Source organism: Myodes glareolus, chromosome 1 (genome assembly GCF_982192425.1).
Source record: "Myodes glareolus chromosome 1, mMyoGla1.1, whole genome shotgun sequence".
Lineage (NCBI taxonomy): Eukaryota > Metazoa > Chordata > Mammalia > Rodentia > Cricetidae > Myodes > Myodes glareolus.
The window spans coordinates 102,351,930-102,375,619 of record NC_142026.1 but is presented as its reverse complement, the minus strand read 5'-3'; the positions used below and the strand labels follow the sequence as shown (position 1 = coordinate 102,375,619).

Sequence of the window (23,690 nt, the reverse complement as noted above, 5' to 3'; positions counted from 1 at the left end):
GTTATGAAATATTAACTCAATATAAAGGTGTCTCAAAATAAAACATATTTTAGCTTATTCTTATTATATATTACTATGACATTGGCTAGTCTTGTCCTGACTATGTTTATATATCAATTACTTTATTAGGCAATCCTCAAATAGCCCTCCATTTTATGAGAAATTTATAAGAATATATGTTTCTCAATGAAAGACAACCTATGTCTAATTCATTCCTATTTTTCATAAATGCTTAAGAATATATTGATTTCTGGTTATGAAAACAGTCTATGCAAAATGAAAGCAGGAAAATCAGATTCAAATTTCAAAATGAAAACCATTATAGGACCAGCAAGATGGATAGGGGCATAAAGATGCTTGTTAGGAAAGCCTGGAGATCTGAGTTTTACCCCACAAGTTATATAAAGATGGAAAGAGACATCAGCAAAAAATGTCCTCTTGCCTATGTACACACACACACACACACACACACACACACACACACACACACACACAGAGACATAAAATCAGACATACACACAAACGTGCACACATATACATACAAACAAAAACTTTCTTCAATAATACAGAAATGAAAACCTAGAAATAATCTGAATAAAATGCTAATATTTACAATATTTTCATATATTTAGTTTACAATTAAGTTTCAAAAGATATCAGCAAAACATGATGTTGAATAGTGAATAAATGAGATGTAGTTCTTTAAAAATGAATTTAGTCATGGTGTTCACTAATAATTACATAAGTTGTCTTGAAGATTAATACCCTACATTATATATATATATACATATATGTGAAAAATTATATGTTAAGAATTAATTTATGAAAATGCTATAACATATTGTGTCTGGAGGCAGAAAACTGTAAGTGACCTAATGATGAGTGACTGAAACTGTTTTTACAAAAAGGCAATATTGACTCTTTATTAGTTCTTCAGTACATACCTCATGCTTTTATTAAAACTTTATTGAATTAATATCATGAACAAAAGAAAGTTGGAATATGATAGTATTCATAATATGCTTCATGAACAAAAAGAAAGTTGGGATATGATAGTATTCATAAGTTGCCTGAAAAAACTCCATCAAGAAATTCCTATAGCTGATAAACACAGTAAGCAAAGTTAGCTGGATTCAAATTAACACACAAAAATTCTTAACCCTCCTATATACAAATAAGAAATGATCTGAGAAGAAAATCATGGAAACAAGACTTTTCACAATAACCTTAAATAAAAAAAATATTTTGGGCTATCTCTAACCAAACAATTAGAAGACTTGTATGATAATTACTTCAGGTCATTTTAGAAAGAAATTCAAGAAAATGGCAACAGATGAAAAGATCTCATATGCTCAAGCAACAGGAGGATCAATATAATACAAATGACTTTCCTACCAAAAACAAACTACAGATTCAAAGATATCCACATCAAAATTCCAGCACAATTCTTTACAAATCTCAAGAGGAGAATTTTCATCTTCATGTGAAAACAAAAAAAGCCCTAGGATAGCTAAAACAACCTTAAGCAATAAAAGAACTGTAGGAGGCATCAATAACCTTGATTTCAAGCTGAACTACAAAAGAATAGTAACAAAAACAGCTTTGACACTAGAAACAGACACGTTGATCATTGGATTATATTTGAAGACCCAGACACAAAACCACACACCCATGAATTTCCTGAGTTTTCATAAAGAGGCCAGAAATACACACTGGAAAGAAGAGAAATTTTAACAAATGGTGCTAGTCAAAAGGACAAATGCATGTAGCAGAATACAATAGATTCATGTTTGTCACTCTCCCAAAAATTAACTCCAAATGGATACAAGACCTGAACATAAAACCAAATACACTGAACCTAGCAAAAGAGAAAGTGGTGAATAGATTTGAAGTTACTAGCATAAAAACCACTTTATGAACAGAACACATTATCATAGGAACTAATATCAACAATTGACAAATGGGACCTCATGAAACTAAGGAGCTTCTTCATGGAAAGGATACCATCATTCAGACAAAGGAGCATCCTACAGGAAGGGAAAAGTCTTTCACCAACTTCACATTTCCTAGAGCACTAATATTCAAAAAATATAAAGAACAGAAGAAACTGCATTTAAAGAAAACAAATGATCCATTTAAAATGGGGTATAGATATAAAAAGAATTCTCAAAAGAAGAAACTCAAATGAACAAGAAACACTTTAAAAAATAAGTCAATATCCTTAGCCTTAGGGAAATGCAAATTGAAACTACTTTGAGACTTCATCCTACACTAGTCAGAATGGTTAGAATTAATACAACAAATGACAACTAATTATTGTCAGAATGTGAAGTAAGAGAAACATTCATCCATTTCTGGTAGGAGTTCTAAATTGTACAGTCACTATGGAAATTAGTATGGTGGTTCCTCAGGAAGATGGAAATTGATGGATCTCAAGATCCAAGCTATATCATTATTGGATATACACAAAAAGGATGCTTCATGCTTTCACAGAGACACTTCCTCAACCATGTTCAATGGGGCTCTATTCATAGTAGCCAGAATTTGGAAACAACCTAGATATCCCTCAACAGAAGAATGAATAAAGAAAATGTGGTATATTTACACAGCGGAAATTCATGAAACTTGAAGACAAATGGATTGAGCTAGACAAAAAAAATATCCTGAATGAGATATCCCAGACTCAGAATATGGTATGTATTCACTTACATGAGGATATTAGCTGAAAAGTCAGCGATAAATAAGCTATAATCCATAGATCAACAGAGGGCGGGTGTAGAGTAAGGGAGTAGAGGAAAGAGATAGATCTCTTTATGGAAAAGAAACGGAATAGATATGGATGAATGGGGTCCTGGAATGGGAGGATCAAGTGGGGAGAGTAGGAAGAGTCATTGAGGAAAGGAACACAGGAAGAATCAGCTAAAATTAAGGGCCATTTGATGGTTAGTATGGAAGTCTAATACAGTAAAAAACTTCCTAAAATATATACATATATGAGGGCAATATAAATGAAATTGCCAAGTAATGGTGGAGATTGACTCTCAACTGGCCATTTCTTGTCACCAAATGAAGATTCCCATGCTGAGATTGGGTTACAACAAATTGAGTTGTTGGCCAAAGAGGCCCAACAGGATTCCCTGCATAACCGAGTTTGTTGTCAAGTTTATGGTTTGCCAACTACAAACTTACAGCAACGACTCATTATTTATTTATTTATTTATTTATTTATTTATTTATTCATTCATTCATTTTTTTGAGACAGGTTTTCTCAGTATAGTCCTGGAACTCACTCTGTAGACCAAGTTAGGCTGGCCTTGTACTCAGAGATCTACCTGCCTCTGCCTCCTGAGTGCTGGAATTAAAAGCATGTGCCACCACCACCCAGGAAAGCCCCATGTGTGAAGACAACACCCACTTGGCTCTTTAAACATGGACGTGTCGAGCTGATGCCTACCTAGAGGCTTCACTCCCATTTTCCCAAGTCTTTCATACCGGACAGTACTCTACATGCTCTCAAAAGAGAAGCATAAAACCCAAGCCAGCCACAGATCCTTCATCTACAATGGTGTACTACCTACATGATAGGCTGGGGCAATGGTGGCACAAAGCTTGCAGATTAACCCATCATAACTGTTTTGACTTTAGCCCACACTGTGAGGTGGAACCCATACCCAACATTGTTTAGGTGACCAAGAACTTGAAACTAGACAGGACAACAGCCAAGAATAAAACTGAGTACTAGTGTTTTACTAAAAGAATGTAGTAGTAAAGTAATTCCTAATGACATTCTGCTATATTCATAGATCAGTGCCTTGATCAGCCATGTTCAGAGAAGCTTTCTCCTGTAGGAGATTGGAACAAATACATAGACCCACAGCCAGATATTATGCAGGAAGCGAGAGTCCTGGGATTTCTTAGCCTTAAACAGGATGTTTCTATCAAATCCCCCACCAAAGAGCCGAGGGAAACCTGCTGAAGAGGAGACAGCAAGAATGTAAGGGCCAGAAGAATGGAGGACAGCAGAAAAACAAGAGCTTTTAAATCAACACACACAAAGTTTGTTTGAACTCTAGAGACTGACGCTGCATGCAATGGGTCTGAAAGGCTATGCGACAGGTCCTGTGCACACAGATTATGAATTTCAGTTTAGTGTTTATATAGGATTCTTTAATGTGTGAATGAGTGTATCTCTGATTCTTACATGTTCTTTTAGGTTCTTTTCTTCTATTAGTCTGTCCTGTCCAATTTCAATGTGATTATTTTTGTTTTATTTTAATATATTTTATTTAGTTATATTTCATTATTATCTCTTAGAAGACTGTTCTTTTCTAATGACAGAAAAAAGTTGATCCATGTGAAAAGGGAAATGGGAAGAAACTGGGAAGATTAGAGAGTGGGGAAATTGAAATCAGGATATATTATATGAGAAAAGAATCTATTTTCAATAAAGGGGAAAAAAGAAAAAAATGGAAAAGAAGGACATTGGCCATTATGATTAAGTGTATACTTGTCTTAATTCTTATTATGAAAACAGATGAGAAATAAAAATAAGCAATGGATATATTTGATATGAAACAGTACGTAACATTTAAAAGTTACACGTGCCAAAGCATTGTGAAATTGTGTATGATGATTGACTGATAGTTGATTGATTTTTAAAAATTATTTCTTATCCTTGTAGTTGTATTATTCAACTTCAATTTGATAGATTTTGTTTTATCTTTTTATGTTTCATATTGTTACATTTTTGAATGAACGAAAACCTAGACACTAATGCAAAGGTTAGCAACTGAACTGTTTCTTGTAGCTGCTGATATGTGGAAAATCAGTTATTTCCATCAGACGACCCTGGGTATATCGACCACTCCAAGATGGGCCTTATGTTCAAAAGTAATTGACAGTTATACAAAGAACTCCACAGTTTCTGTATGTGCTTTTAGTTCTTATAGCTTTTTGTTTTTCATTAGTTTGCTTGTGTCTACCAGAATATGACAACACCTGAAAAGTACCTTCAGCAAAGTGTTTAGGATACAACACTACCATACAAAAATCAGTAGTCTTCTTATATACTAAAGACATACTCAATGAGAAATTAGGAATAAAATCCCATTCATAAAAGTTAATAGTCTTCTTATATACTAAAGACATACTGAATAAGAAATTAGGAACACAGTCCCATTCACAAAAATCAATAGTCTTCTTACATACTAAAGATACTGAATGAGAAATCAGGAATACAATCCCATTCATAAAAATCATTATTCTTCTTAATGCTAAAGACATACTAAATGAGAAATCAGGAATGTCATCCCATTCATAAAAATCTCTAAGGAAAAAAAAGAGCTTTCAAAATAAATATAAGCAAAGAAATAAAAGACCTGTAATGATGAAAACCTTGAAACACTGAAGGAAGAAGCTGAAATAAAATAAGATGAACAGAGCTTCTCTGATTGTGGATTGATAGGATTAACATTGTGAAAATGGTTAACCTACTAAAATCAATACACAAATTCAGTGCAATTCTTATGAACTCAGTTCATCAAAAAATTGAAAAGTCAATCTCAAAATTCAGTGGAAACACAATAATTTTCAGATAATCTAAACAATCTTGAACAATAATATCTCTGCTTGAGGTATCACCTTCCCTTATTTAAGGTTACACTCCAAGGATACAAGGATAAGACTTCAATATACTTGAATAAAAATTAGACACAATGATTACGACAGTAAAATTGAGGATCCAGGTGTAAGTTCACATTACTAAAACTGCCTGATTATTATCAAAGAGGAAAAAATGCACATTGGAAGGAAGACAGCATCTTTAACAAATCATGATATGGAGAAAAGATAGCTATAATTGCGAAAACAAAACTAAATTCTTATATCTCACCCTAAACATAAAACTCAAACCCAGAAGATTTAAGGAGTCAACATAAGACCCGACACCTGAATCTTTTAGAAGCAAAAGTTGGTAGCACATTTCAAATGGTATGAAGAGGTACTGTCTTTCTGAAGAGGACTTCTGAAGCAAAGGGAATAAGACCAATAATTGACAAACAGAATCTCAAGAAACTACAAGGGCCTCTGAACAGCAAAATATCACTATCAATTATTTGAAGAATTAGCCTACAGAATGGGAAACAAGTCTTTGTCAGCAATACAAATGGCTATGGGTTAATGTCTAGAAAACACAATGAACTAAAAAACTGACCACTGATACAGCAAACTATGTAGTTAATGATTGGCTATGGAGCAGAACCAGGTTGTTATTGTTTTAATTAGGTGTAATCTTGGACAAGCTTCTGTAACATGATCTCTTAGCTTCAGCTATCATATTAATATTATTCAATTCACTATACATACATATGAAGTGAAAAAGATGTTATGTCAATGTATGTAACCATGGAAAAAAGCTTTAGTTTAAGATTCAGGAAATGCCGAGAACACTGTGGCTTATATTATTTATCAGCAAGGAGACTTAATTTTGGAAGCTGAGTATGATTATAAAAAGAAAATTAATAAAGTTTTTTTTAAAAAAATTATGTTTTGTAATGAAAATAATTCTCTAAATATTGAAACAGAAGTTAAAATAATGCAATATAAAACCTTACACAATAGAAGTCCTTATTTTATTTGTATACAGTTAGACATTACTTATATTTCTGCAAGAACTAGGCAGAAGAAAACTAAAATGCACTCACATGCATTCCTAGATTTCAGGAGGCATTTTAGTTAAGGTGTGATGACCACTAGATTGAGTATGTGTGAAGACCATTCTACTCTGCAGCCAAGCAGAAAAGTGCCAAGCCAGGTAATTAGCTACAGTTTAGAATTTAGTCAAAAAATATGTGTACCTAAATGACTTCAGGAGGGGGTCTCTGATCCAAGACAATTTTAAGAATTCTATCTCACTGAAGAAAGAGCTTTTCAAATGAACTGGAACCCTGAGGAGACCTTGAAGACCCTTTTCTCATCTGTGGTGGTAATACACAACTCAGATAAGCCCTACATCAAACATTGTTTGGATCTCTTAGACCATGGTCTATGTTGCATTTCTAAAGTACAAGTACACCCCAGCATTTCTGGAACATACACAGTGCTTGAAGAAAGTTTTTCAAGTTTGTTTGCTGCATGATTGGACTGATTGTTATTAGCTACACAGTTGACTATTTAATAATTCACTAAGTCTCTCCTATCCAATGATGCCACTTAAATTTCAGACGTCGATATTATCTCCCCTGTTCACAGTGTCCTGACAGACACATCACCACAGCCTTCAAGGACTGACAACACTTTGTCAAAAAAAAAAAAAAAAACCTTTTATTAGGAGTATTGATTGACTTGTCATTTTGAGATAGACATTCATTATTTTATTATAAACACAAAGATTTATAATAAATACAAAGGGGGTTCTAAGGCTAACAATGAAGAAAAAAAACAAGATGGGAATGTGGTCAAATAAAAAATTCTGGCTGAATGGTTCTCAAACAAACACTTAAAAACTATTTAGAGACCAGAGAATGAGTACATAATGCTTTTTTCTGAAGATGCTCATTTAGGGCAATGACTAATGAGAAGTGAATTAATGAAATGATTAACTCTTGCTGTTTCCTTTAAAAGCACTTGGACACTTATTGTTTGGAATTGAAAAAAATTGTAATTTTGCCAAGGAGAACGCTAATGTTCCTTTGCTCTCTCCTGATATTCCTTATGGTTTGCAGCCTTTGGTTTCTTCCATAAGCCTTTTATTAATTTCTTATAAGAGTAAATATTATGTATATGCTTTCATTCCATCTTCTGCAGAATAGATTTAGAAGACAAAGAAACTTCTTTGAGTCATTAAGAATCAATAAATCATCCCTAGATTCATTGATATTGAATATTTTTAGGTCAAACTGAATAATCCTTAATCCTGTACATTTTAAAATCTTGATCTGTATAGTTACTTTAACCACAATCTCCATATTTTACTTTTAAATACAAAGCAATCACACATAAAATTTCAAATTACTCTTCTTATTAACAGTATATGGATGTTTATGAGAATATGGACTATTAATATGTCTGAAATATGTAGCTAAAATGTTAGAACTTAAGACTTGATTTTTGATAAAAATCCACATGCATCATTAGGAAACTTCTGTTTCACTGTACTGTTTTCCCTTTGGTTTTTCGAGACAGGGTTTCTCTGTAGCTTTGGAGCCTGTCCAGAACTAACTCTTGTAGGCCAGGCTTGAATTCACAGAGATCTGCCTGCCTCTGCCTCCCGAGTGCTGGGATTAAAGGCATGTGCTACCACTACCCAACTTTATTGTACTTTTGTGTAGTCAGCTTGTCCTCTAAGTAAAGCAAACCTTTGAAAAATGAATAGAAATTTGGGGTAGTTGATATTTAAAGAAATAATACGAGAGTGGTAATATTAGCAATTTTCTTTTATCAATGGACTTGTTTATAATAATTCTTGTATATAATTTGCATTTAATGGTTTCTTATTTATTTATTTATTAAAAATTTCCAACTCTTCCCCTCCTCCCATTTCCCTCCTACTCCTTCTCCCCCTCTCCCTCCCCCTCCTTCTCCAGTCCTAAGAGCAGTCAGGGTTCCCTGCCCCATGGGAAGTCCAAGGTCCTCTCCCCTCCATCCAGGTCTAGGAAGGTGAGCATCCAAACAGACCAGGCTCCCACAAAGTCAGTCCATGCAGTAGGATCAAAACCCAGTGTCATTGTCCTTGGCTTCTCAGTCAGCCTTCATTGCCAGCCACATTAAGGGCATCTGGTTTGATCACATGCTCCATCAGTCCCAGTCCAACTGGCCTTGGTGAGCTCCCATTAGATCAGTCCCACTGTCACAGTGGGTGGACGCACCCCTCGGGGTCCTGAATTATGTGTTTGCCCTCTGGATTATCTGTTTTATGGCTACAGGCTAACATGGGAAACATAATACATTTCAAAGGTTAGCTGTCTCTAATGTGCTTTCCTTCCTGTGTTGTGCATCTAAGTTACTGGAATATTATTCTTCTGTTGACCTAGGAACTACTCTCAATTTTTAAAAAACACAACATGCATTTACCTCCAATTAGACAGTGAAAATGGTGCTTTCTGCCCAGTAAATTTCTTCTCAGCTAAAAATAAACTTGTGAGGACTCTTCCCCTTTTCTCAAATTTTAAGGTAGGATTAGTAAATCCTTACTGTGTATGAAAAGAGTCATGGTGCAGTATTTTTTTCTCAAGTAACTACCTGTTCATTCACTAGTTGTGTGTGGAGAACACAATTTAATTGTTATAATAGATGATTTAAGTTTGCTTGTAATTTAATTAGAATTCAGAAAGAATAAGCTAAATTATTTTCACTTCGGTAACTAACATAATTGCAATTAAGTATCAGGTTGAGTTAAAGTTTTGTGAAATTTCTGGCTACTGCATATGCCAGGGATTTCTCTTCTTTGATTGGCAATGGATGGTAACTGGTGGCTAAGAGCTCAAGTCAGAACAGTATCTGACCATCTTTACCTACACTTTCTAGAATGTTGTAGGAACTTGAATTTAATTCAGCTGGAATTATCAGAGCTAGTGTCACTAGATTTTTTAATGTGGAAACTTCATGGCCTTCTCAGTGTTGACCTTCAAGTCACAGAATATCACTTTTACTGAACTATGTTGGGTACAAGTAACTTATGCCGTCATATGTCTAATATGGTGATAGATCTGTCCAGTCTAGGATTCTCTATTCTTCTAAAATGTGTTTATCTTTCCATTCTGTCTGATCTCTGTTAGTCTAATTTCCATTTATCTTTCAAACTCTGCCTAAAGCTTTTAGTGTCTTTGATGTTGAGGCTAAGCCAGAGAAATGCTAATTTAAATGGTGGCTGTCCTGACTCACAGGCTTGGGAAAGTTATTTAAACTGTTCATGGGGTAGCAGAACTAAAAAAACATTCATGCCCTACAGGATTTTATGACAACACAGAACCTGATATTGTCTCAGCATACTTAGCATATGATTCTAGTTTTCTTATAATACCACACATAGTATTTTTATTTTGTTTTTGAGTTATAATTTAATTATCTTTTCCCTATCCTTTCCTTCTCCCAATCCTCCTGTGTGCCCATTCCTTCTCCCTTTCAAAATCATGGCCTCCTTTTTGCTAATTGTTAATGAATGCATACATCTTTTTATATGTAAATATGTGTTCCTAAATATGACCTATTAGGTTCATATAATTTACAATATAGATCAAGAGACAAATGGATCTTGAATATCAATGAGGAAGCCCTCCAACTCTTGAAGCCCTTATAAACAGAACATAGAAAGAATCTTGTGATAAAAAAATCTATTATTTTAACATCTATTTCCCATGATCTCTTCTAGAAATGAAAAAAGAAAAATCTGGGAAGAGTTCTTCAGTTTTGAAAGACAAAGGTAATAGAGTTCATTTAATATAATAGCATAGCTGTAAGTTAAATTATCCGAACAAGAACCTTGCGATTTTGGGGCATTATCTTGACAGTTGTGCAAACCATAATTACACAGGTTGTTTATAGCACCATATTTTTTTTTAACATACTATCATTTATAAGGAAGTGGAAGAGGGGGAGGCAAGAATAAAAGACAGAGTTTTCTTAACAATGAAAAGTAATATAGATAAGAAAATAAAAGTATTAGGAAGCACTTGCCTCTATAGCCTCTGACTTTTCCCGTTCTACTAAAATATACATACATTCTCCCTCTCCCCTTCTCTTCCCTTCCTCTCTCCACACACACATACATGTGCTTATGTGTTTCAGTGCACACATTTTGCAATTCACAGTCTACAAAGACAGTACTTCTAAAATAGTTTGAGATACTTTTGTTTCACTTGGTACCTGTGCAATGAGAATGTTTTGCTCATGAATTATTGTGTTCTATGTATGGAGCTTAAAAAGTAAATAGGCAATTACCTCTAATGTCAACTCTTCAGGTAATATAGCTATCAAATTTAATATTTTGGTTGAAGACATAACCTGTGCCAAACCCCGATTTATAATGAAAGGGAAGTTGTAAAAACTTACCCTGGCAAATAAAATACATAGACCTATGTCTGTATTGATTAGTGCACCAAGTTAACTGTATAGATTCTTGTATTGTATGTTCTTATTAATATACAATTATGAAAGAATATCTACAAAGACATCTCTTTTTTATAATTACATACTCTTTGCAAAATGTCTTCACACTCATTTGTAAACAATATAAATATCTAAGTATGTGAACAAATATAAAAATATATGATTTTATGGTATATGGCTATTGATTTAGAATTACGCAATGTGAACATCTTTGTTTTTAAAGTGGGTCATATTACAGCACAAAATGCCTTTGTAATATATATCAGATATTGTCTCAGAGAAAAAATATTCAATTTTCTTTTTTCTTAGAATAATTTATCACTCTAAAACATATCAAAAAATGTAATATCCCATATAAAATTTGGGACTTTGAAAGCCTCTGTGATGCTTTTTTTTTTCCTGGAGTGTCTCCTTGAAGCCTGCTGTGCATGTCTGTCTGAAGAAACATGGAGTAATCTCACTTGAAAAGGCCTCCTACGTTATCTCAGTGTGTTTCACACGTTATTTCTATTATGCAGGAAGGAGAATATCTGCATTTACAGTCACACTAGACTCTGCTGCATGGACAGTCCAAACCCATGTTGAATCACAGTAATATTCCAAAATGGCAGCATTTTTACAGGAAAACCATTTGAGACTATATTTTCAAGAGATACCATCACATGAATTAGCTAGGTATTTAAATCATTGACTGTGTCTTTATGTAAGGAAGATCAGAGAACTCTTGAATAGGAAGATCAGCACACCTTGATGTCTTTGTTTCTGGCTGGGCTTTTAGAAGGATGTATTCAAGACTTAAACTTTCTCCTAACATCTCAATACACAAACAAGCAAGGGTCCTGATTATGTCTCCTTGGCACCCAGAAACAAGAAATCTCTGCTAGTGATACTGATTGTTGCTTAGCTTACTTGTAGTATACCTTGCTTCTTTCTCCACTGACAGTAGTCATCCTTGGCTGATCTCTGTCTCAATTATGTTTTATTACCACTTAATTTCATATAAACATATATATTCATCCACCTTTTCCCAGGAAGACCCTGAACCTGGAACTTAAGACGTCAGGGTACCACACTGAGAATCTGACACACTGTCATTTCACCATTCATAGAAAAGTCTCTTTGCTCTGAAAGCAGCAGTTTTCCCTATCTTTGATAAAGAAAATGAGTATACGTGATGTGTTTCTTCATCTGTGGCTTTTGATATCAATTTTACATTCTGGATAGATGAAAAGCTGACACCACTTATTTGTAGCATTGTAAGTAACAATAGGAATATTGCCACCAAGTTCATTTTCAAAATTTCTATATATAGTGTACAGGTCTAACGTATCCTCAAGAAATTCTTAATTTTAAAGGACAAGATAATCTTTAAATTTGTTTTTAATACCATTATATACATTTGAAGTAATACATTGTGATTTTTGATACATGTTTATCAGGAGGAATATTAGGTCAGAATTATTAGCAAATTCATTGCTGCATATTTACACTCATAATAACATTGAAAGTCCATGTTGTATTTTTTAAATGTTGCGTTAAAAGATGCACCAACATTCTTCACAATCACTCCCCTGTGCAGTAGAACTGTGATTCTGATTTTCACCAATCTAACTGAGACTTTTCACCCTTTTCTTAGCTATCCTCCTCCTCCTCCCCTGATACCTCTCCCACAATATCTGGAATCTATTCTACTCTCTAATTGTAGATCCTTGTTGATCATTATTGTATGTGTCAGTGAGGTGTGGTATCTTTATTACTGTGTCTGACTTATTTCATTCATTCTTAGCATATTGTTAGCCACCTTAACAGCATAGTCTACACTATGCCACGAGTACAGGACATTTCCCCAGATCAGGGCTACCACTGTATGCTAAGAATTCCAACCACAAACCCCGAGGTAGAAAGAATAAACAGATTTGCAGGATAGGTCTCATATTTTCCTCTTTTATATTGCATACAAGATTTCTTTATGTGCAAAAGATTTAGTGAGCTTTAGTGTTGTAAAAATTTAAACAAACAGAAAAATTGATTTGCCATCATTGTGTGATTACTCTTTTGGGCAGCAAGAGTGATGTACACATCATTTTCCAAAAGCATGTCTGCAGCCCATTTTATGAAGCAATAACACTGTTGATTAAAGTTTGTGGAGGAATGTTGTTGGAGGGAGACTGCTTGTTGGTTCATGGTTGCTCAACCTCAGTATAATCAGTCAGAAACTATATTAATTAAATCACTGCTTGGCCCATTATCTCTATCTTCTTATTGACTTCTCTTACATAATAATTTAACCCTTTTCTATTAATATGTGTATTGCCACGTGACTGTGGCTTACCGACTAAAGTTTTATCTGGCTCTGGTGGGGGCTACATGGCTTCTCCTGACTCAGCCTCCTTTCTCCCAGCATTCTGTTTAGTTTTCCCCACCTACCTCTATTCCATGCATAGGCCCAAGACAGTTTCATTATTAACTAATTATCATGTGGCGATACACAGATTAATAGAAATGGGTTAAATTTGTATGTAAGAGTCAGCCAATAAGAAGCTAGAGCTAATGGGCCAAACAGTGATTTAATTAATATAGATTCTGTGTGATCATTTCAGGGCTGAATATCCAGGAACCAACAATCAATCTCCCTCCAACAGAAAGTGCTTGTTTTCATTTGTATTTTACTTCAACATTATGCTGCATTTTAGGCCTTTGTTGCTTCATAGATCACACTGACATCTGAATAAAAGATAGTTTGTTCATCTCTATTTTGTACTACATATTGAAGACTAAAATACTGTATTATATAATGCAAGGTTTTTACTTGAAGTTTTTTTTTTTGCTTTAAAAATCAGAAATAAATAAGCAAAGCGCAAAAAGAAACCCAAACTTATTTATTGTCAAGTAAATCCTTTGGGGAAATGTTTAGGTGCTATGTTTATGGGTTTTAAAATACCAAATAAATATGTCCCTATCCTTTCAAATGTCTGTTCTTTTAAGTGAATAAACATAGCTTTCTCAATCTTGTGCTTAATGCAAATAAAAATTATCAGGGATGGTAAGGTAGACAATACTTACACAAATCATTGAACGTGGAGAGGGTAAGTTGACATCTACATAGAACCTAATACCCTACTGCCTAGTGTCCCTGGTTTTAGAAGGTATTCTACACACTACCAAAGAAGAAAAATAAACAGCAACCCATATATAAATGCTTCTATCTACAACGTTAATCTTCCTGCCAGCATAAAGCTGGTGGGAGTTACTAACCAATCTGACTGGGTTGGAAACCTACCTCTTTAATGGAACCAATTCCCAAACTGAGTATACTTGGATACTGAGTATCCAAGAATCTGAGACTAGATAGGCCAGGTACCTAAAAGAAATGCACTCTTAATTGGCATTCTGCTATATTCATAGATTAGTGCCTTACTCAGCCATCAATAGAGAAACTTCCTCCTCCAGCACATGGGAGAAAGTACAGAGATCCACAGATAGATAATGTGCAGAATAAGAGACCTTGGAATACTCAGTCCTACATGGAATGCATCTATCAAATCCCACTCCTAAAAGACCAAGAACCCATGCAGATAAGATATAAGGGCTGTAAGAGAGAGAAGGGGTGGAGGACACCAAGGAAACAGGGCACAAAATTTCTCCACAAATGTTTGTTATTTTCTAAGATCAAATAGAACCCTGAAGTATTACAAGCACAAGTGGTGCTTAGAGACAAAAAGTCCTTTCACCCTGTTTAATGCTTAAGTGAACCAGAAGTAGGAGTAGTCTAGAAACTATGAAAGCCATAAGCTGCATCATAAATGGTTTTTAAACTATAGTCTCTTAAAATGAGCACTGTACTCTTAATGCTTCACTTCCAGCCTTCCTGTTACTACATGCTTAAGTGAGGTAAGTGCTGATGTGTGGTGTATCATGCATCAGAACTGGTTCCCTAAAACTCTAGTAAAGATGTTAATTACTGTGTAATATTTACATATTCTAACAAACCCATGAATACACTGTAGAAATGGAACCAAGCATAGGGTTGTTCAGTATTTCTTGGTGTCAAGATAGCATTAACAATTTTCCATTATTTTGATATTAATGAATGACTGAAAGAAGAGAAACTATGTTGATATACTTCCACAATATTGTGACACAGATTTTAGGAGAATTCATACATGATGGGTTTGTAGTGTTGCTGTGAGGACTGGTCTCCAGCAGCTCAGGGATTGTGGGGGACACCATGAAGCGAGAGAATGAATTACTCAACTTGACTTTTCTATCTGAGGGAGTAAAACTTAATTCTTTGATGCTGGCAAGAGGAGTAAAAGTTAACTCTCTGTGGCTGGTGAAAAGGGGAAAACCACATACATAAGGGTCTCTCCCTCCTTTTTTCTATTCTTTATTTCTTTTCTTACCTCTATCCAGGTGTATCCCTGCTGTCTCTCTTAATGTCTTCTTTCTAACTCTTTCCTTCTAAATATTTTCTTCTACATTTTTCCAGGTGTTTTTCTTCTCTGATCTCTTTATTTTTTCCCCCGCAGCTTAGATACCCCAGCAAAATCTTTCAATAAATGCAAATATCACAATGTGATTATTATCTTTTTCAAGTGAATGACTACATTGAATACACTAGCAAGAAAGGTATACCAGTCAACAGTAGCCAGGCTACCATTGTTCCTGTTTGCTCTCTCAACATTAAAATTAAAAGAACTTGAGAAAACTTAACTTCTGGGACACAGTTATTTTTCTTAATCATTAACCTAAATCTCAGTTTATACAACCTTTCAAGAGAAACTAGCTGTGTGATATTTCCTTGTTCTAATTTTCCATCCTCTGCAGCCCCTGTTTTATCAGGTGGAAGCAATGCCATATCTTGCTTTTACCTATATTAGTTTTCCACTAAACTAAACTCTATCATAATCCCTTATTTTATTTATTAAAAACGTTCAACTATCTATATTATATTTAAAGTAACATTATTATTTTATAAAAACATTGCTTCAGTTAAACAGTAGAGTTTAAGAAGAAATCATGTTCATGATAATCTACAGATAAAAATGCCCAGTAGAATAGGATATTTCCGTGAGATAATCACACTACATTAAAGGTAGTGAGGAATCTCCCTCTGACCATTCACACCACCAGATACTAGAGAAAAATGGCAGCAGGAAACTTTTGAAGGCACTGCAGTAGCAGGAGACTTTCTGGGACTAAAAGCCCTTGGAGCCTTGCCTATCTGAAAATTTCTCAAAGAGCTTGCTTCCTGGTGGCTTACATACTGATGTTAATTGCCACCTGCTGCTCCTCTGACATGGTCACCAACAGGTTTGATTTCTAATGGGCAGATATGTTTCGATAGACAGAAGATACATTTTTTTTTTGTAAAGAAACTATCCTAGATTTGTCTAAATAATTTCTTATTTTATAAACATTTTGAATTTTTATAAATATAAAATTACTAATGATCACTTTGGATCACTGCATAAAACTCACATAGCAATGGATTTTTTCCATAAAGTATATTTGTCATATAATACTGCTATATTTTCTTTGTCAATATAAGACTAATATGCTAAAAATGAGGAAAATCAGAGTATGACAATTTTCAGAAACTCTAATATTTATTTATGTATTATTTATTTGTGTGCTTGTGTGTGTATATATATGTGCACACACAAACACGTGGAGGCCAAAGAACCACATGCAGGGGTGGGTCTCTTCTACCATGCAAATGTCAGGTAACTTGTAAACTCAAATGCCATGTCAAGAAGCACCCTTACCCATTAAACCATCTGGCTGGCCCCATCATTTTATTGTTTTATTAGGGGATCTTTTTATTTGTTCAATTCCTATTTTGTTCACACCTTTTCAAGAATTTTCCTCTTGTACTCTTTCAAATACCTTCCTTCTCTGATCTTAAACCTGACACATACGCTTGCCCTTACAATTTCATATAAATGTACCTTAAAGACTGGCCACTATCCCATCCCACCTCCTTCCCACCCATGTCAACTTCTTACGCACCCCACTAATCTCTCTCCCCCATTCTTGTCTACTCATTTTGCAGTGTGATCCACTAAGATTAACCAATGCAGTCTGTGGGTCTGTGGATTTGAAACGATCCACTAGAATCTTTCGGTCGAGTCTCATATCATCCGTCACTACACACAGTGATTGTTTCATTTCCCACAGTTTTCTATACCTAGTAGTGTAGAGATGGAGGTGATGTGCTGTGAATCTCGTCCTCATTCTTGAATGGTTATTGATAAGCCCAGTATTGGGTGGGCTTGGTGCAGATAGCGTCAGTTGATGTGAGCTAATGACTTTAAAAAGTTATGTGAGTCTCTGGAGTGTTTTTTTTTTCTTATCGCCACCACTAGCTCTCACACACTACTCAGTTCCTCTTGTGTAATGTCCCTTAAGTCTTAGAAGGTAATATAAGCTATTTATTTGCGGCTAAGCCAATATTGGTGCTTTTAATTTTCATCTTGTGCAGTCATGAGTCTTCATTCAATAATCCATGTTTATTCTAAGGAGGGGCTTCTCTGAGGCTAGGATCTGTTCTCACTATGAGTGTAAACATGAGTATTAAGAAGAGAGCTTTCTCCTATGCAGTTTAGTTAGTCATCAGAAATGCATTTTTAAGGCAAATTCTTATTTCATTAACACTCGGTTGTAATTTTATTTTATGATTTTCTTTATAATGTTTAATTAAAAACATGAGTCTGTAAAGAAATTATTAAATTAACTCACCAGAATTATTTTAAATACAAATTACCTTGAGATATTTAATTAGAAATTTTTATTTTCCACTTTAAGTGACAAAGATGCCTACACTTACTAAGACAAATAAGAGTGTTTTGGAAATGTATACATTTAATTTTCTCTACTTTTCAACCAACTGGCATTCAGAGTTGTGTGACTGAATGTCAAACTTATTGCCTAATGTGTTATCAATGAATGTGGTTATGATATATAAGCTGATTCTGAATTTTGCTTTTGACAAGTGTCCCATTAGATGTTCTATACTTAAAGGTGTCAGTGCCATCTCTCAAATATTAGAATAGTAACGTGTGAATAAGTCTACAATAAGAAGAATCAATATTAAAGGAAATATTGCCATGCAGTGATGACACACACCTTTAATCTTAGCAATCTTAGCACTTGGGAGGCAGAGAAAGGTGGGTCCCTATGAGTATGAAGTCAACCCGGTCTGCAGAGTGAATTCCAGACAGGCTTCAACAAGATACAGAGAAACCCTGTCTTGAAGAAAAAAAAGTCACGATGTTTATTCCCAGCTCCTTTACTAAACAAAAATTCCTTAAAAGGCTGTTTGTTTTGTAGCTCCTTTACTAAACAAAAATTCCTTAAAAGGCTGTTTGTTTTGTTTGTTTTTGTTTTGTTTTCAGATTTCTGCTAAACAGTTTTCACACACAGCAAGCACGGTTAATTTATTGTATAGTAACTTTGTAAATTTTATATAACTATAGTTTTGTCATCTTGAATAAAAAAATAGATTCTAATTTATGCACTTAACCTAGATATGAACTGTTATAACTAATATTTCCTGTGGAATTAGGCCTCAACTGGAAATTCTGATTCAATAATTATGCACTAAAGATGTGGATTCTGTCTTTTTGAAGAGCAGTTTTCTAAGGAAATGAAAATATATACAAACTTCTAAAACTCTTCCTTAGTTGACAAGATGAAAGACAAAATTAGAGACAGGTAAATATAAAAAGACATGATCATTTGCAACCAGGAAGAACACATAAATATGGACGAAAATAGAAAAAACACTGTAAGATAGAGAAATAGATGGAACTTGTGTGGCTGCCTGTGCTGGGGAAGGCCACTAGTGCGTTTCCTGACTTCCCTGACTTGAAATTATGCCTACTTAAGCATATTCTTGCCAGATGTTGTGTTCCTCTGTACTTAGATCATTGTTGGCTATGTGAATAAATGGTATGGTAGCAATAATTTTTAAAATTGATCAAATTAGAAGTGAGCTTCTCCAACCTCACTCTATATGCACCTAAAAAAAAAAGAAACTGAAAACAATTGCTGCCAGTATTTTTCTCCATTTCGGCATATAAATAGATGCAGGAAAATGGATGAAATAGACTAAGTGTCCCACCTGGGGCCTGGGAAAAGTTACCTTCAGGGAGAATAATCTGGACAGGAAAAGCTCTACTAAATTCACGGGATATTCTGCCATCACTGAAGAAAGCAGTGGATTGAGGCCAAGTATTACTCTGAAACTACAGACAGAGGCATAAAACTACATTGAAATAAAAGCAAATGAAAGCAAGGGAAACCAGGAAACAAGAGGTAGGAACATGAAGGTGTGTGTGGTAGGTGGAAATGTCAATCCATGTTGCTGGAGAGGTCTTGGACTCCTGATATGTGTAATTCCAGTGCAATTAAGAAGGAGAAATGAACTGTCTTGGAGATTTTGTGTTTTCTATCATATATTTGTTTCTTCATTGACTTGATGATGACTACAGGAGAATTAGAGAAGTACATAATTATGTGTATCAAGATACAGTTCCTGAAACAAGCCTAAATAATTACTCACACACCTGTATGTGTTTATAACATGGTCATGTGTGTGTACTTAGATTACACCCGTGCTTATATAAAAATCTGTTTAATTTTTAAGTCAGTTTTTCCCAGAGAAATCAATCCTTTTCAAAATCGCAATAGTGTTGAATGATTTGACCTTCATCACAAATGATAGACAAAATACATGTGAGTGGGGAATATTCTTCAAGAATTTCAAACTTTATACTAAAATATAAAAAGTATTGCACATAATAAACCAAAATTAACCAATCAAAAGACTATATAGCTCAATGATCTTTCATATAGTTAGAATAGACATTCAGATTGGAAACTGTGGAGATTAGCACTGGATTTTTACTTTCATCAGTGAATATATTTTTATGTATATATCTCCATCATCAAAAATGAAAAGTACATGGCAGAGTTTAAAACTAGTAAAACAATTAGCTACTTAGCCTCCTTCATAATGTGTTCTGTCTGTGACCCTCTGTCAATTCCTGAAAGTTAGTCATTCTTACTCTCTTCTCTACATTTTATGCTGTACCCACATATTCATTTGTTTCCATGAATACATGCATAATATAATCTAGATTATGCAAATGGGAGAGAGTATGGCTCTTTTTATTTTTGAGAGTGAGTGACCTCACATAATATAACTCATTTCAACCCCATCCATTTTGCTGCAAATTTTAGGGTATTATTTTTCTTTAGAAATCACAATTTCCAATTTACATATATGCAAAAATTTCATTATCAATTCATTTTTGCCCCAGGCATCCTGAAGAAGAATAAAAAGGAGGACATGTGTGGCAAGTGGCAATGTCAATCCATGATATTGATGAACATCTGTTGGTAACAATATTCTTGAAGGATTAGTGAAGTGGAAAATCTTTGGTAAAACTGACCACAGAGTAGAAAAAACCGACAGAGATATAGAGAAAAAGAAGGGGACAGACAGGGATTGCAGAGGAAGCAGAAGGTTTTAAATTATGGGTGAATAGATTACAAAAATTTATGTAAATATATTTAACATTTAGATAAAGAAAGCAGTTTGAAAGATCGGTGTAAATAACAAAAATTTACTAAAAACATAGGTAATTTGAATGAAAAAGAAATTGCCCTCAAAATGAATAACAAAGATTTACTAAAACATAGATAATTTGAATAAATAAGAAGTCATTATCCTCAAAGCGACACAAAATGGTTTTCCAGATAGCTTTTTCTGTGTGAGGCAAATTGCTTCAGTTGAGAAAATAAAGGAGAAATGTACTGAAGTTGATCTGAGAGAATCATGATGTCAATGAAAATCTGCACCAGACTCTAATCTGCCAGGGTGTCTTGATTCAGTATGAAGGCAAAATGTAAGAAGAATTTGTGCCTTAAAAAGGAGAAATTGAGTTCATCTTTACTGAAACCCAAAGCCAGGGATTGTCAAGCACGGGCTGAGACGTGCTAGCACTGATTTCAGGAGGTGGCATAACAATGTGGTTAATTGACAATGTGCTTCCTCATCCGTACTTATTGCTTATATGCCTACTTGAAGGGAAGCCCTAGTTTTCTTTGTATTATTTAGGGAAAAGATGACTTGAGAGTTATACCCTAGTTGCAAAACTGACACAAGGCTGGGGGATGTATCTAAATTGTTAAGAGGAAGGGAGAAGTTCACATTTTAAAGTTTCTAAAGCATATTCTGTAAGAAAAGGGAGATCAGGGCCTTTTTAAAGAAGAAACACATTAAATATTTGATCAAAAGAAACACCATGACAGTCATCTTGGTCAATAACATACAATATGGAAAGGACACTTTCATAAAATAAAATTCCAGTAAACAATATGCACAACAATTATAAATAAAAGAGCTAGACACCTAAGACTTTCATAAGACATCACACCTTGTTAAATTATAGCAAAAATAAGGGCATCAAAGATTCTTGGCTATAGTCACTTGTGATTCACATGAAGAAAGGCATTGAAATAATTTCTAGAAATTAAAGTCCTCTAAATACCAGCATTGGTTCATTAGCAACGAATAGCAAGAAAGAAAATTAAGATCAAATAACAGAGTTCACATATCCACAACAGTGAAGAAAATTTAAAACTGTCATTTCAATGTGAGCATTGTATCACACAAAGTATTCATAGAAAAAAATGGATCATAACTGAAAATGGAAAGGCAAGGCATTTTACCTTTACAGAGTATATTGTCAGCCCTCTAAATTGCCAAGTTTATATACACACAGATTTGACCAGAGTAAGAGAAGCTAACAAAATTGGAGTATTTTTTAAAAATCATATCAATCCTTTTAGTTTGAGTACTTATTTTGACTTTCTTTAAGGAATTACTTTTATATGGAGTTATCTACTATTTTTACAGCTATGAGCCAGATATAAGGTTATCCATACTTATACCAGAAATCTTAACTTGGTTGTTATTCCTATTTATGTTTAAAAGATTCAAACTGTTACCCTAAGAAGACAAGTAAAGTTTGTTTAGGTACTTTGTTTTTTAAAAACAAAACAACCTACAAGGTATATCTGTTTGCCATTCTAGCAAATGAGTGTTATACAATTTCTGAATCCCCTTAAAGGTTATTGGATCATTAGTTGGACTACGCCAGAGTTACCTTGCCATCTTTAAATAACAACACAAGGACTTGTTCTTATTGGAGAGCTTTTTATGACCTGCATTGTGTGCAGCCACCCCAATGATATCTTCCCTATTTAAATGCACACACTTCACATTTGGAAGCTTCAGGGAAAGAAATACTAATGAGATTTATGTAACTCGGCATAAAAGAAGAAACAGATAAAGGCAGGGTGACACTATGGGAAGTGTGGTACACTCTATTTGGCATATAGAAGTGATGGAGGATCCTGGAGATAAAATGTTGACTGAGTGAGACAGGGATGATGTATGCCTTTATGCTGAACTGAATGGACACAAAGCCTTCCAGCCTATTATGTGTTTTCAGTGTCTACTCAGCAAACTCGTCTGAGCATCAACTGCAGAATTAGAGTTTCAGCATAGCATAGCGAACACCTCAGTTACACACAGCCATTTTACAGTTGTTCCTATCTGAGGGTATAAAGAATTTTCCTTGTTTTTCCTTGTTGACCTAATGGCTTGAAAGCTATGTATGAGACATAACACAGGCAAGGAGAGACAGAGAAGATGCATGTGTGTAAAGTCTCTCTCTGTCTTTGTGTGTGTGTGTGTGTGTGAGAGAGAGAGAGAGAGAGAGAGAGAGAGAGAGAGAGAGAGAGAGAGAGAATATGGGACTTGAACATATGCATTAGTAGTAGAGTAGCATAATTTCAACTAAATGTAAATTATTACTCAAATGATATAAAAACCATGTTCTAGCATACTTATGAATATAACTGAAACTAAAATGTCACTGATTTATTTTAAAATAAATTTAAATACTTATGATTAATGTCAGAGTGCAGAGAAGTAAATATTAGTAAAGTGGCTAATACACACTGAATGCTTAGTACCTAGGATCTCCTAAATACATCATGTGTAATATTCAATTGAATTTTCTCAGAAATCCTGTTTTTATTAATATAAAAATGGGAGTAGTGAGGGTGCCTTGCCCAGGTCTCACAGTTATCTCAGTAGACTCAGAACTCATCTTCAGAGACACTCTAGACCTATGTATTCAGCTACCATGTTTCCCCAAAGTCACAGACAAAAGTTTAATATGTGGAACACATGTCAACAGCTAATATTCCTTTGTATGAATAGATTTATTATCTGTTGTTTTAATAGAAAAAATACCATTATAGTATCCCAAGATACTATTACCTCTGGCATATATGAGATAGATAACACTTGCCTAGAATCGTTATTTTTTGTCAAGTCAATTTAAGAAACTAATTAAAACAATTTGTGATTTAAAGATTGACCCAAAAACATAGATGCCTCAGTGACTTATCTGAGGTTATGCACTTTCAATGTTGATGACTGCTGGTAGTTTTTCTAAGGTATATAATCTAAATAATATATTTTGCCTACACAAAGGACACATTGT

General features: G+C 34.3%; 1 protein-coding gene across 16 annotated transcripts in view; it reads left to right on the top strand.

Annotated features, from left to right (window-relative positions):
• Trdn (triadin) overlaps window positions 1–23,690 on the top strand; it is a 369,239-nt gene that overhangs the window by 266,970 nt on the left and 78,579 nt on the right. For all 16 annotated transcript variants that reach the window (XM_087911137.1, XM_087911136.1, XM_087911148.1 and 13 more), the window contains one exon: window positions 10,367–10,417. In XM_087911137.1, the coding sequence (XP_087767263.1) occupies window positions 10,367–10,417 (51 nt within the window). The remainder of the gene's footprint in view (window positions 1–10,366; window positions 10,418–23,690) is intronic.